Raw genomic sequence first — 14,868 nt, forward strand, 5'->3', positions numbered from 1 at the left:
TGCAGGAAACAAAGATGAGTTATTATTTGAAAACTTTGCTTTTATTGCACAAGAAATAGCACACACAAAAGATGCTTGGTAGGAAAGGAGGTATGAGGGAAGGGCAGACTTTCACAGCTGTGTGTAAATCCAGCTATCACTGTGAAAGTTGTCTGAGGGGGTGGAGTGAGGGGGAAACCGAGAAGTCCCAGACAGTGGAAAGGACTGAGCGGGCGGAGTTTGGGCAGGGAGGGGCATGGAAAAGAGTTCTGAATGTGCTGCAGGGGACGGCGGGCTCAGATCTGCTCAGTCTGTAGCATTATTAAGGACTTCAGCATCTGTGTTTGCTCCTGCATTACTTTAATCATCCACTCAGTTGTGTCCTTAAATCCTGATTCTCTTTTCTGTCCTGCTGTTTGGCTTCCCAGCACTCCTTGCATTCCCTTTTCTCTGCATTGGAGCAGTGCAGTACCTCCCGGAACATGTCTTCTTTGCTGTGTCTTGGGCGCTTTCTTATCTGGCAGAAATGCTCCGCTGGGGTGCGTGGGGTATTCCTGAAGTCCACATCTACCGAAGCACAAGGGACAATGCATAGAAGCGGGATTGTTAAATTCACACACAGCATTGAAACATTTCAGTTAAATACACTTTTTGCAACATAACAAATCACTTTCTCACTGGCCCTTGGTAGGCACACATCTCTGCGAACACCCAAAGCATGGTGAGTGTTGGTGGGGGTGGGCGCTCCACATGGAGAAAAGAGCACACACTCTGCAAGGGTCGTGGTGTAGCTGACTAGGGAAAAAATTCTAAAATTCTCCCATACTTTTCCACAGGCGGGGGTAATTCTAGCAGACATCTCACTACTAAGGGTAAGCAGAGAAATGAGGGTACATCTACTCCATGCTTGTGGCTTCCGCCCTGCTCCCTATGCTGCTCTCCTGTGTGCTGCTTTGGTCCCTGCACAAGGGGTTGCTGAATGGCATGAGAAAATTTCCTACAATGGGGGAAGGAACTAAGCTGCTTTGTTACGGAACCTTCGGCAGAAGATTGCCGAGTACCTCTAGGAAACTTTCCTGGAGATCTCTCTGGAGGATTCCCGTGAGATCTCACCGTGCATCAACACGCTGTTCCGCTGTACCGATTAGCTACACAGGGAAATGTCCAGCTGACAGAAACATAGCCAGCCATCCACATTTCTATACACCGAACCCACCTCCACACTATGCAAATCACAGCCATCTCCTCTCCTGCTTTGCTCGCCAGAAAGCAACTGCTGAAACTGGCTAGACACCTCTGGAGTGGAGAACAGTTCCTGGCTGCCTGCCCCCCAAGGCGACCCCCTCGAGAGCTCCACTTCGTCATCTAATTCCACCTCTTCATCAATAACTTTGTCTTCAAGGTTAGGTCCTCCTTCCGCCACCTCCAGGCCCACTGAAGTATCCTCAAGGCTCTCGACGGTGGAGGTGGGGTTGCCTCTGAGGATAGCGTCCAGCTCCTTATAGAACCAGCAGGTCTTAGGTGAAGCACTGGAGTGACGGTTTGCCTCCCTCACATTATGGTACGCCGGCCTCAGCTCCTTTGTCTTCGCTCTGCACTGCAGTAGTCCCGATCATAGCCCTTTTCACACAGGCCTCAAGACATGTGCCCGAAGGTATCCCAATTCTTACGACTCAAGCGCAGCTGTGACTGCACAGCCTCCTCTCCCCATATCCTGATTAGATCCAACAGATCTGCAGTCGTCCAAGCGAGAGTGTGTTTGATGAGATAACCTGCCATGGTCACCTGGGAAGAAGCAATAAGATCTCTCCATGCTGATCTAGCAGGAAATAGAATTTCAAGAATTCCCAGGGCTTCTAAGCGGGAGGGACGGATGGTGGTTTACCTGGCTGCAGGGCGGTGGAGTTCAAATTGCTGACCAGAGTGGTCACGATGGGCATTGTGGGACACCTCCTGGAGGCCGATCAAAGTGATGAAATCAAGTGTGGTGTCTACACTGGCACTTTGTCGAGAAAAATTTAGAGGAAAAAGACGTATGTCTCTCGTCTGGGTGGTAGTATTTTGTCTCCAAAACCGGGCATTTTTCCCGACAAAAGTCACATTGCAGCGTGTATGCATTCACTGTTTTGATGACAAAAGGCAGTGTTTGTTGACAAAACTTGGTAATGTAGACAAAGCCTAAGAATCAGAGGCAGAGTAAGTGGGTTCTAAACACTGTCTTATTAGTAGTCAGCATGCTACATGTTGTTCGGGATACAGACCAAAGAAACATTGAGGATTTTTGTACCATTTCACAGCTTCACTTTCCCTCTTTCATACATCCAACAACTAGAGGTCAGACAACTTCTATAACTACAAATAACATTTTAAAAAATAAAATCTCTCTCTCTTAGAAGGGGGTTAGCACTTTACAAGCTGAAGTAAAGTTTGCAGTTCATAAAGATAGCAACTCCCCAACCTTTAAGGCTCAATCCTGTACATTTTACATAGCCAGAACTCTCACTGATTTCAAAGCTGCATGAAGAAAATAGGATCTGCATTTTATAAGCAGGAGCAACATTAAAAACTTGTCCATCGTGACATTCAATTGTCCTGATTGTAATATGGTCTTTAAGTAGTAAGTACACCTTGAACTGTACTTGAAAATAGGATCATGACTATGGAGTAAAGCTTAATAAGTGGCCTGCTAGAAGCACTGCTAAGCAAGTGAGCTGCTGAATTCCTCACTAGCTGCAGTTTTTAAGTAAACTTTAGCCTTCTCTCTGTCTTACTATAACAACATTTACCTAACTGCCACTCTTATGCTGCTGATACTTAACTGAACTTATATTTTCAGCCGCTTTACACCAACTCTTTTCTGTTGACTTTCTTGTTTCAAATTGAGGTTGCAGCTTTCTCTCAACATCCCTCAGTTAACTCTTTGAAAATGGAAGTCACTCACGTTGGACAAGAGCGTCCTCAGGAGCAATTCCATCTTCTCCATCCAGATCTCCCATTTGACTCTCCTGTCTATACCCCCCACTGTTTTCCCAGTCTCACCTGATATATGAAAATGTGCACATTAGCTCTGTGCCAAACACTGCCTGCAGTTATATGACCCTGCTTTGACTCCCCCTCCTCTGAAGTAATTATGTGTTTGTCTCCCTCGAATATTTCAACTACTTGTCTTTTCACACATTCCAAGGAAAACCAAGGAAACCAAGCATGATATATAATATTATATTTATTAAATACTGTTTCTAGACAGGAATAGTTTATCTTTCTATATTAAGATATGTCTATTATATCTGACTTCATTTTATAGATAACATTTAAACCTCTGAAAGTAAGATTTACAAGATATACATGAAGTGCCAAGTACCAGTGGACATGTCTACTCTTCCTCCGAAACATAGAACTGCACAGGGGAGGGTACCAGTGTTCTATTCTTACACACAGCATTAGCATCAGATAACTGCTGGTGGTCCACATATCCATGACACAAGGATCAGAATCCTATAGGAAGCTGCTCGCACTTTTCTAGATAGGAAGCAGGATTATGAGCAAGACACCTCCCACTCACATATCTTGCTTCCTTCTTCTGAAAGAGAAATATGGTTTTCTGTCTGTACATTACGCACATGCACACGTATGCAAAGGACCAAGCCCTGCTTTGAACTGACTTCAATTTAGAATAAGTGAATTATATGTGAGTAACAAGAATAACTTTGTTAGAAATATTTTTTAAGAAAAGTGTAATACTACCAACCCATGCAGCATCCTTGAAAGTTCAGTGGTTGATATAAACAGTCTAGTGAGAACAAACTCCATTTATTCCACAGCAAAGCCAATAAATGATAAATATGTATCAGCTCAAGTGGAACCACTAATATAAGTTGGTGTTCTTTTCTTTTAATTCAAAAGCTGGATTTAGTCATTTTCCTCCCCCAATACTTTGTATTGGGAAACACTATCCTTCCTTAACTATGACACTAGAGATAGGAGACAGGTGTAATTTCATGCTTCTCAGTTATATACATGCCCTTCATGTGGTTCACTCTGGTCTTGCATGCTACATGCTTTGGCTATTACAATACTTTGGCACGATCTCTCCTTTCTGCACTTGTTATGCCAATTAAATACTGATAGTCACCTGTGTTGGGCAATGCTGCATGTATTTAATCTGCTCTTTAAAACAGAAAAGAACAGGAGTACTTGTGACACCTTAGAGACTAACAAATTTATTTGAGCATAAGCTTTCGTGGGCTACAGCCCACTTCATCGGATGCATAGAATGGAACATACAGTAAGATTTTTATATATATATATATATTATAGATATATATATATATAGTATATATAAGATAGACAGAGACACACACAGAACATGAAAAGGTAGAGTAAGAGGCTAATTAATTAAGTTATATATCTTCTTGCTATATGTTCCATTCTATGCATCCGATGAAGTGGGCTGTACCCCAAAAGCTTATGCTCAAATAAATTTGTTAGTCTCTAAGGTGCCACAAGTACTCCTGTTCTTGTTTTGCTGATACAGACTAACATGGCTGCTATTCTGAAGCCTGTCTTTCAAACATATCATACAGTATATAAGTGAAATCATGTTATTCTCATTTAGCCGCCTAGTTTGCACTGTAATTGTATTATCAAGGACTAGTTTTCTTAATTCTACATATACAGTCTAACCTTCTAAAACATCTAAGTGCAAGTTTGTATCCTTAAAGAGTAACACCAGCTCCATGGTATAGGTCTAAAAGAGCTGTCATCACTCAAGGCTTACAGACAACGAAATATTTAGGACTCTAACATCCATCAAGCTGAAATTGGTGGTATAAACTAATATGGTTTAAAGAAAGCTTTCATGTGAAAGCCTATGCTCAGATAAATTTGTTAGTCTCTAAGGTGCCACAAACTACCTCCTTTTTTTTTTTTTGCGAATACAGACCAACACGGCTGCTACTCTGAAACCTGTTAATATGGTTTAGAGTATGAAGTGCCAAATAAAAGTGCAACAGATCAATATAGTGCATTAACCTTGGTCAAGAACAAACTTTATGCCAATGTATTATGGCTGAGAGACATCATATTTCTTAGACAATATGATATATCTGTACCTACTTAGGTTCCTTCTAATATAATATAAGCAAATCATACGAGCCATAAGCAAGAGCTCATTGTAATGGTAACAGCTCACGGGAGAATGTAGCTTTTTCAATTTATTTTAACAACCTAATGGAGGGCTGTTCTTGCCTAATGGTGCATTTTGCTGAAATCACTAACATTCAAATCATCATCAATGCTTTAAGCAACAGAGATCATCTTCAAGAAGACCTAAACACATTAAGGGAGCAAACTATTAAACAGCTGATGGATTTTAATATGAGCAAATTTAAGAGCTGAGATGGATTGCTTAAAACTGTAATACAAAAACTATAACATGCAGGGTAGAGTACTGCAATATACTGGCAATGAAAGGAAGGTTTCAAGTAGCACTAATATGAAAATGGACATAATGTGTTCAGTTAAAGCACAGAAGGTCAAAAGGATTCCAGGCTACATCAGAAGATGTAAATAAATATAAGCGAAACAAGAAAAATTATACCATTAAGAAGGCCATGGCAAGCCCACCTGGAATGCCATGCCCATTTTCAGGCATATTACTTCTGCTGGATAAAAGTCAAAGAAGATGAAACTCAGCAATAGTGATGGCCTTATCTATGATAGCCTCTATAAATTGAAGATAAGACTAGTGGGGGAGGGAGATCTTATTGTTATTTGTTTATGGAAATGGCTTTCATCCAAGGCCATGTCACTACAGACTTCCCATGATAATGGGGAAAGTGGAAATGTTAAAAAATATTTAATTTGCATAGATGAAAAGGTTTTAAAGCCCCTTTTCTCTGAGATAAACTTAAAATGCAATCAACGTAAAGGCAATCATTAGGTCTTGGGAATGGAGTATTAAGGGCACACTTTGTATGTAAAAAGAGCCTGTTAAGTTGTAGTCATCACCTCCCTTCAAAAACAAACTCATTTTGATAATCTTCCCAAAATCCTTAGGCTGGTCCCTTTGTAAATGGATACATTCTGGAGGGTAGGAAATAAATAGTTTGCCAGTCTATCCAAAATTGCTAAAGCTAGATGGGTCTACTTAAACTCATTAACCAAATAAAAAGACACATGGACATGTGTAGAATACAAACAAAGCATGCACTAAAGCTGTCTTGCACATTTTAAAGAAAATGGTAACACCCATACACTGAATCTTCTCTCTCACCTTACCAAGATGGTAAGGCTAATATAGAATATATTGTGGTCAGGCATGTAAAATAAGTCCTAAGTGGCTGACACACTACATTTTCTGCCTGCGTTAAATACATAGAGAACATTTTCCATTTTAGAGGTTATTCAAGTGTTTTGATTTTTAAACCCCCCAATGGTATTGCAGAAAGCCCCTTAATCAAGTTTGAAAAAAATAAATAAAAGGATTACTGGAAAACCAGTGTCTTATTGGGGTATAAAGAGCATTATAGGCTAGGATGATTATTTATATGTAGGGGATTAAATTTTAAAAATGATCAAAAATTCCTGTTTTGTCCCCAAATTGGTTCTTCCATGTATTCTTTAATTATAAATTAAAATTACTTTAAGGATGCTGGAATTATTTATTAGCAGTTTAGAGATGAACTGATCTTTATCAGAAAAGATATGTGACTTCATAAATTGCACTTTGTAAACTACGTAACAGTTAGCTAACAACACTTTATTTAAAATATTATTTGTACTAAGGAAAATGCAAGTGAACTATAACATTACACATAACTCACTTTTAAGTACTTCTCGCTGAGTACTTCTGCAAAAACAGATAGTAGCTGTTTGGTATGCAACTCTACTTTAAAGGAAACTCTCAGTTGAAACTGGCTATGTAAAAGGAATAACGGTTTTATTTTGTCAAGTATCAGAGGGGTAGCTGTTAGTCTGGATCTGTAAAAGTGACAAAGAGTCCTGTGGTACCTCATAGACTAATAGACGTATTGGAGCATAAGCTTTCGTGGGTGAATACCCAATTTGTCAGATAATTTGCTAATTATTAATCTTTGCCACTAAGGACACTAAGCTTTAGTTATCTGTGTATTACTTAGGATGATAGAACTCTGAATTGCCAATGAAGCTATTTTTGATTACTCCCTCTGTATCTGATTGTGAACCCTTTCCTCACTCAAGACTCATTGAAGTTATGAATCAAACCCATCATATGAAACCTTGGCCCCATTTGAAGGCAATGGGAGTTTACTATTGATTTCATGGTGGCCAGAATTTCACCTCTTGTAGTTAGCATGGTCCATGGGAGCCAACCATCTTATTTTTACTGCATTATTTATGTATTGTCCATCTATGCCAAGCAGAAGTCTGGGAGTTATCGTACCACACAATAGCGTGCCTTGAGATCATAGCTACAACTCTCCAGTTTTGAAATGTTTGCTTGCCTGGCTTTAACATTAGCGTTTTAACACTACCTAATATATTGCATTTTTATGTTCTTTAGCCTTAGCCATATTATAGTTTACAAAACCTTAGCACAACTGTCATCAATACAAATTTCCTGAAGACAAAGACTAACACATTTTACTCAGTCAGAAATCTAACATCACAACTACCATATTATTCCCAGGACTATTAAAAATGCCTCCCTAATCCACTGGGCCAGTTATAAAATGAAAAGATACACGAGGTGACACACCAGGAGCCAAAATGTAGATAGTTCTGTGGCACAATCAGTGTTTGGTGCGCCTATAAGTTGTTCTCTGGAAATACAACAACATGAAGAAACCTCTTTCCAGAAGGAGAAAAGAGAAATAAAATAGATTTGGGGGCTTGCCTCCTCTTCATATTACTAAGTGTATAGTTTTGTCAAAATAATCACAGGCTGCCTCTTTTTTCTTGCAGACTACTTCATCTTCTTTCCTTTACTAGCCAAACAGCCAGCAAAATTTTGCCCACTTCCACTTGTGCTTAAATTATTCAAATCAAGGTAAGGACACAGAAAAAATAGTTATGCTGCGACTATCATATTGATTTTAACATTATTATATTCATTCTTCAAGAAGTACAGATATTAAATGTTTTGGGGCTATTCATAAACACTTATTCTTTTATCATGTTTTATTCAGAAAAACAGAACGCACATTGATAGAATATATTAATATATTTTCACAATTAGCCATATTTGCCAAGAGCGTTGACATCTCAGTTACACAAATAAGAACTCCTGAGACTACTATAGTAGATATACAATGGAGATTTTTTTTTTTAAGGTATAACATCAACAAAAATTTATTTCATGTTTAAAAAGGAATAAACTTGTGCATGTCAAGTATTAGTGCAGTAGAGTAATAAATTATTCTTCAATGTAGGATAACTTTATAAAGCACAATACTAATAATAAATGGTTATTATAATTAGATTTTTCTACTTAAGTAAAATAAATTGCCCATGTTTTGTTGTGACAGCGATCAGTACGATTTTTTTTGGAGAGGGAGAGGCTAACCACTCTATATGTTCAATACAAAACCACCACCCAATTTCTTGTGTAATACACCTACAAGGTTAAAATTACCAATGCAAAACGTAATCTGATATTTTCAATTACAAAGACATTTATAACGAGTTTAAAAAGGGACACTGTCAAGGTTTTAGATTCAAACTTTTGACCAATTTTAAATTGATGTATGATGAGTACTGTCCTTTGATTCATTTTTAAGCTGATTATTTGATAAAGAATAAATGTATTTAGAGGAAGCAATATTTCTTCAAGTCTCCTAAAACCAGTATTGTGCACCTTCTCTACTAGAGCAACACTTAAATTACTTCCCCTAAGTAACGTCAATCAAGTACATGTCTACAGACAGGAAGATGTTTTGGCATGACAATCAGACACTAAATAACATGAAAATTGTTGATGATTCAAGATATAAGGAAATATAGATACAGAGTTTAGACTTCTAAGAAGATTAAATGCAATTAAACACAATGTAGGGTAAAATTAATATTAAGGATTATTTTGAAATATTACTTGGCAGTGTCCCTTTAATGATAAAAAAAACAGGTCTAGGGGGCATATGGGGGAAAGCAGACAGTGGTGAATTCTGGAAGATGGAATCTCTTCTCTCTGCTGGTCCTAGAAGAGAAAAGAGAAACCAATAAGAACAAACACACTGCCTTGTATCCACCCCAGCCTTGTCCCACAACTCAACATCACGCCATTCACAACTGGATTCTACTTCTTCATGGCACTGTTTTGCATGAATTATGTTATATTAAGAAATATATCACTTATCAGTAGAACATTCTGGAAATTCCAATTATGAGATTTTTTTCCCCACCCTATCTAAACTGCAAATTTTTACTATCGCTTCTAAGCCTCCTGCTAATATCTACCAACTTGCTGAAAATTATTATTTGGGACTACAGTAGTACATGCAGAAATTGCAAACCAGTTCCCGGGAGTCCATATGGAATATAAAATCAGAAGATAATGCCAAAGCAAAAATATACTCCTTCCAAAGTAAATGTTTTCTATCTTGTGCATTTCTCTCTTTAAGATTAATCTATATTCTTTCACATCTGCAGCAAACATTCTAAAAAAGTGTAAAATACCAGTTACATTGAAAGCAAGATCATGTAATGTAAATTCTATTTTCATCTTAAATATGAGGGTTTCAACCATTATTTGCTCACTAGCTATCCACAGAATCTTAGAGTACATTCTCTTAAATTCTGTAACTGCTATTAATGCTAAAACGAGTTTTAATATACTTTAAAGGAGGTGGTGACAAATACACTATGAAAGATATACGGGAGTAGTAACACACACACGGTTGCTCTCTCTTGTATTAGTGGGCCTAATATAAAAATATTCCAAATAAGTTCATTTCCTAATTCAAGAGACCATCAGGGACATAAATTCTCTAAAGTAAACAACCATGGACTGCTACTAAAAAAAATTGAGATTTTCTGAACTCAAACAGGATGATTGTTTTGCATGAGACATCTCTAATTTATTCTTCTGAAGAAAGCTAACTATCCAGAGATTCCCTATATAACTGAGGCAACTATTTGAACTCTCTTTTAGAACAGCCAGCAAATACTTGCACGTTTGACATTTGGACTGGTAAACTCCTGTAAATTATTTCAATTGTCCATTTAATCATAATTGATTCTGTCTAGAAGGTATTGTTTAAAGAGAAAAACAAACTGAAAATTCTAATATTTTGCCATCTCTCCCTCTGGCACCCCGATACTCTCAAACTACTTTCCTTCTATTGTGAATTATGATATTGGAGAGAACAGTTTTTGCGACTTTTCATCAAGGAATGGAATTTCAACAATTTTTAAGCATAAAAAAGCCTAGCTTAAACCTTTCCCGCCCTCACTCCCCCCCCCCCCCCCCATTGCCTACTCAGGTCAAAATCTAGACAACTCACTCCAAATAAAGCAAAATTAATATATGTACTTAAACTACTAAGTCAGAAAACAAAATATCAGTACTTCAGAAAAACAAACATGAGATTGCACTTCTGTTCACTGAACAAGTCAATGAGAGTAACAGTTGAAGAAAAACTTTTTTGCTTAGACCTTGTTTACACGGGCAAGTTCAGCCAGCTATATTTAACATAGTTTTATCAGTGTAACCTCCCTATGTGGATGTTCTTATTCCAGTATAAGAGTGGGGTTTTTTTCAGTTTAGCATAAACTCCTTCCCAAGCAACATATTTTAAACCAAAAAAGTTTTTATTTTGCCAGAATAAGAATGTCTACACAGGGCAATTATACTCGTTTAACTATCAGTTTAAACTCTCTCCTTAGGTTACACTACATGTTTTTTCCCCTATATAGATAAAGCCCCAATAACTGAGCTCTGAGAAAGCCCAGCAGGGAAATAATCTGGTCTTATGTTTCTAATGCTTGTATAAATTTACTATAGTACATAGAGAGAATAATTCTTCTTAATAAATGCAGTAACTGATAAAATATAACAAAGATAAAGTTGCCTAGCATCAATTTCAGAGGATCATAGAAATATTATAAACCCAGGAGATCACATAGTCCATTACATCCTGTCCCTTTCAATCTCTGATATCCCAATGCCCCTAAAATCAATACACTCAAAACCATGCGATTTGCTGAATTCATTATCATAGAAGCAATTATTTTTGGCAGACCTGGAAAATGATAACAGCAAAAAGCACCACATATCCAAAAAGCTAGTCATACAAAAAGATAATGTTTTTCAACATCCATCTCAGGAACGATGGGATCAGTTCTCTCCACTATTTTCTAGAACAATGAAAGAAGAGCCATTCGGGTGGACATTTACTTAATGTTGTCACAGTAGTGCCGGCAGATTGTTTCCTTTTAGAATTAGTGAAGAGCAAATAGCATTGCATCCATGTAGGATATTTTTCATATGATGTACTTAAAGTCCAGTGTTACTAATATTTACCTCGGAACAGATTCTTTAGATAAAAAAGGGTCTCTGGTAAGGGCCTCTTCCATATCCAACAAGAGCAAAGAATTGTCATACCATGGTACCAAGGGTACTTATGTATTAAGTTAGCAAACCAGCAGGCAAGCACATTAAATTATATGTTACACAGTTGAGGCTTTCTGTTCATTGCTGTGATATATTGAACAAACTTCCCACAAAAAATATTTAGTCCTTTTTTGTACAAAGTTCTTGAACAAACTATACTAAAACACAATGTATCCATCTACAATATCTTTCATTTCTTTTTTTCATAACACATACAAAAGGACAAACAAGTGCCACAATATTATATTGTCTTTGTGTAAAGAATAACACTCTTTAACAAAGTGAAAATATTAGATTGTGGGTTATTAACACAGAAGCAATTGTGGACCCAGAACAAATGGTAGCAAAAAAGGGCTCTTAGTCAAATAAAAGCTTTTAAAAATACAAATAAATTTCCAAGTACCCCTCCCAGGTGCAATTAAGGTTCAAAACCTGTTTACAGTGTTTGTTTCTGGGCATTAAGGATTTTCTTAGGTTTCAATAAATCCATTAACAAGTCCATTTTCAGAATAAATATTTTGCAATTCTATCTCCCTCTTTCAATCCATCTGAATGGCTTGTGACTTTGGTCTATATTTAAAATTTAGATCAACATAGCTACGTCAGTGAGGGCTATGAAAAATCCACACTGGATAGCTATGCCAATATAATTCCCAATGTAGACATAGCCTGGTCAACAGAAAAATGCATCTGTTGACCTAGCTAACACCATTTGGGAAGGTGCTGTTGCTACACCAATGGAAAAACTATTCTGTCCCTGTAGGCTGTGTCTACACAATCGGGTTATGCCAACACAGCTACTGTGATGTGGCTATGCCAATACAGTCCCTGTAGTATAGACCTATCCAGAGACTGTATGGAGAGATTAATCAGGGAGCTCAACTGCCAAATGTAGGTGCTTACATAGGTGCCCAGCCCCTACATTTTAGCTCTCAGTCGGGCACACCGGCAACTCTTATGATTTCATTGCACGTCTGACAATGTTTGTAGTTTTGTTTAAAGCTCCACCTGCTGGAGTCAGAGGAGTGCATGCAAATCTCAGCTTTTAGTGCAGTGGTTCTCAAACTTTTGTACTGGTGACCCCTTTCACATAGCAAACCTCTGAGTGCGGACCCCCCCCACCCATAAATTAAAACCACTTTTTAAACTATATTTAACACCATTATAAATGCTGGAGGCAAAGCGGGGTTTGCGGGTGGAGGCTGACAGCTCACGACCCACCGTGTAATAACCTCCCGATATCCTGAGAGGTCCTGACCCCCAGTTTGAGAACCCCTGTTTTAGTGGATAAAAAAACCAAGCGCCCCGCGCCCCCGGGTTGCAGAGCAAGGCTAGAGAAGGAGACGGGAGGGAATCCTCCAGGCCCAGAACCCAGAAGGCAAAGAGACAGACCTGCATTATTTCGGAAAGAAAAAAAAAAAAAATCTCATGATTTTCAGGCAGCATCTCAGGATTTCCCAGGCCTGGCTAAGGATTTTTGCACACCTGGGCTTGGCCACCGGCTCCAACCCAGGGCGCAGACAGAGCCCTGCTGGCTGGTGCTAGGGGCTGTCTGGCAGGGCAGGCACCCATTTCGACCCCCAAACGTGGGAGCTGGGCATCTCATTGGGGGGCTCAACATCACGACTGGGGTCACTTGCTCTTAAAGCCCCCCCCCCCCCTCCGCCGTCGCCCAGGAGGGGCTGAATGGGCATAGGGGGGTGCCGGGGGAGAAGGGCCCCCTGACGCCGGGGCTGTCCCGGGTGGCCGAGCGCCGCCGCGCGCGCGCCCGCGCTGCCCCTCCCCCGCCCCGAACGTTCGCGGAGGAGCCGTTAGCGTCGCATTCCGGCCGTTAACCGCCGCCGCCAGCGGGAAGGGCAGCCAAGGGCTCGCGCATCCAGCCCCCGCCCGGGAGGCGGCTCCAGCCGGGCCGAGCTCTACGCCGGCCGCCGCGCGAGGGAAATGACCTTCCCGCAGCCCCGGAGGGGCCCGTACCTGGCGGCTCTGCGCGGGGAGCAGCTGCTGCTGCTGCTGCTGTAGCCGGCGGGCCGGGGTCGCCCTCTCCCCAGACGCAGCAGGCAGGAGCGTAGCGAGGAGACGCCGCCGGCCGCCGCCATGTCCGCTCTTCATCCCCGCCACACCCGGGGAGCCCGGGCCCCGCCTCCCTCCCACACCCCGAGGCGCCGCGCCGCGCCCCAGGCCCACGGGCACAATGGCGGAGGAGTCAGCGTAAGGCGGGAGCCCACGGTCGGCGGCCGGTCACGGCCAGGTGGGGCTCTGGGAGCTGCAGGCCCCGCAGGTGGGCGAGTGCCCCGACCCCGGGTGCGCCTGTGGGCAGGTCGGGTTGGCTCCAGTCCTCAAAGGTCCTTAGGCCCCTAACTCCCATTGACAGCAGGAGGAGATGGGCACCTCTGGGCCTCAGCTGCGGACCTCCGATGGCCTAACCGCACCTCCCCGCCCAGGGGTGCCGTGAGAACAAACGCCTTAAAGATTGTGAGGTGGACGGCAGCAGTGGGGCCCTGGGCAGCCCACGCCCAGCCTCGCTAGCCCATGCCCCGGCTAGCTGAGCTCAGAGAGTAGGTTACGCTGCAGTTAAACACCTGTGCCTGGCCCCTCCAGGCTGGTTCCAGCTCCAGGGGCTACGCAGTTGCAGTGTAGAGAGGTTCAGGCTCTGCTCTGCAAGGGTCCCAGAGGCCAGGCTCCGGCCCAAGTGCGAACATCCACACTGCAATGTTATAGCCTCGCAGCCCGAGTCAGACCCGGCTCTGCTGCCGCTGTTTTATTGACATATGCTAAGTGACAGAAGGATCCGAGAAAGGTGTAAAATTAGTGTTCAAATCCACCCTTCTCAGACATGTGCTACAAAACTTTCCATCCCCACCGGGAAAACATCCCTCCAAAGCCAGGGCATCTTCCTCTGAACTAGTCAGACTCTGCTGGCCTGCAATCATAGAAATGTATGGCTGAAAAGGGCATTGAGATCCCAAATCCCAATCATCTAGTCCAGCCCCCTGCATTGTTTTAACAGATGAATACACAGGCAGGGTTAGAATAAAAGCAGAGGATATGTCTGTATCGCAGATGTGACCAAACAAGTGCTAGCTGGGTAGTAGTTGCCTTCAGCACACCGTGGCCCCTCTGTGCTTAGTGATGTCATACATGTTGCCAGCTATTAATAAAATACTATATGTTAGCAAACTTGTAAGTCATACAGGCTTATACATGTTCCTACAGTAGTTAATAATGGCAGCAAGCCAAGGATAGTAAAAAAAATTGGAAGAAAATTTAAAATTGTGGTATAAAGAACAAATTCCAAGGAT

The 14,868-nt window shown here is 41.0% G+C and overlaps 1 protein-coding gene across 1 annotated transcript in view; it reads right to left on the bottom strand.

The window, feature by feature from the left end:
• Positions 1-14,297, bottom strand: part of MTHFD2L (methylenetetrahydrofolate dehydrogenase (NADP+ dependent) 2 like) — a 66,398-nt gene extending 52,101 nt beyond the window's left edge. The window contains 1 exon segment of the mRNA XM_038400257.2: positions 13,544-14,297. Coding sequence (XP_038256185.1) covers positions 13,544-13,665 — 122 coding nt within the window. The 5' untranslated portion in view covers positions 13,666-14,297.
• Positions 14,298-14,868: the final 571 nt, after the last annotated feature.

This window comes from Dermochelys coriacea, chromosome 4 (genome assembly GCF_009764565.3).
Source record: "Dermochelys coriacea isolate rDerCor1 chromosome 4, rDerCor1.pri.v4, whole genome shotgun sequence".
NCBI lineage: Eukaryota > Metazoa > Chordata > Testudines > Dermochelyidae > Dermochelys > Dermochelys coriacea.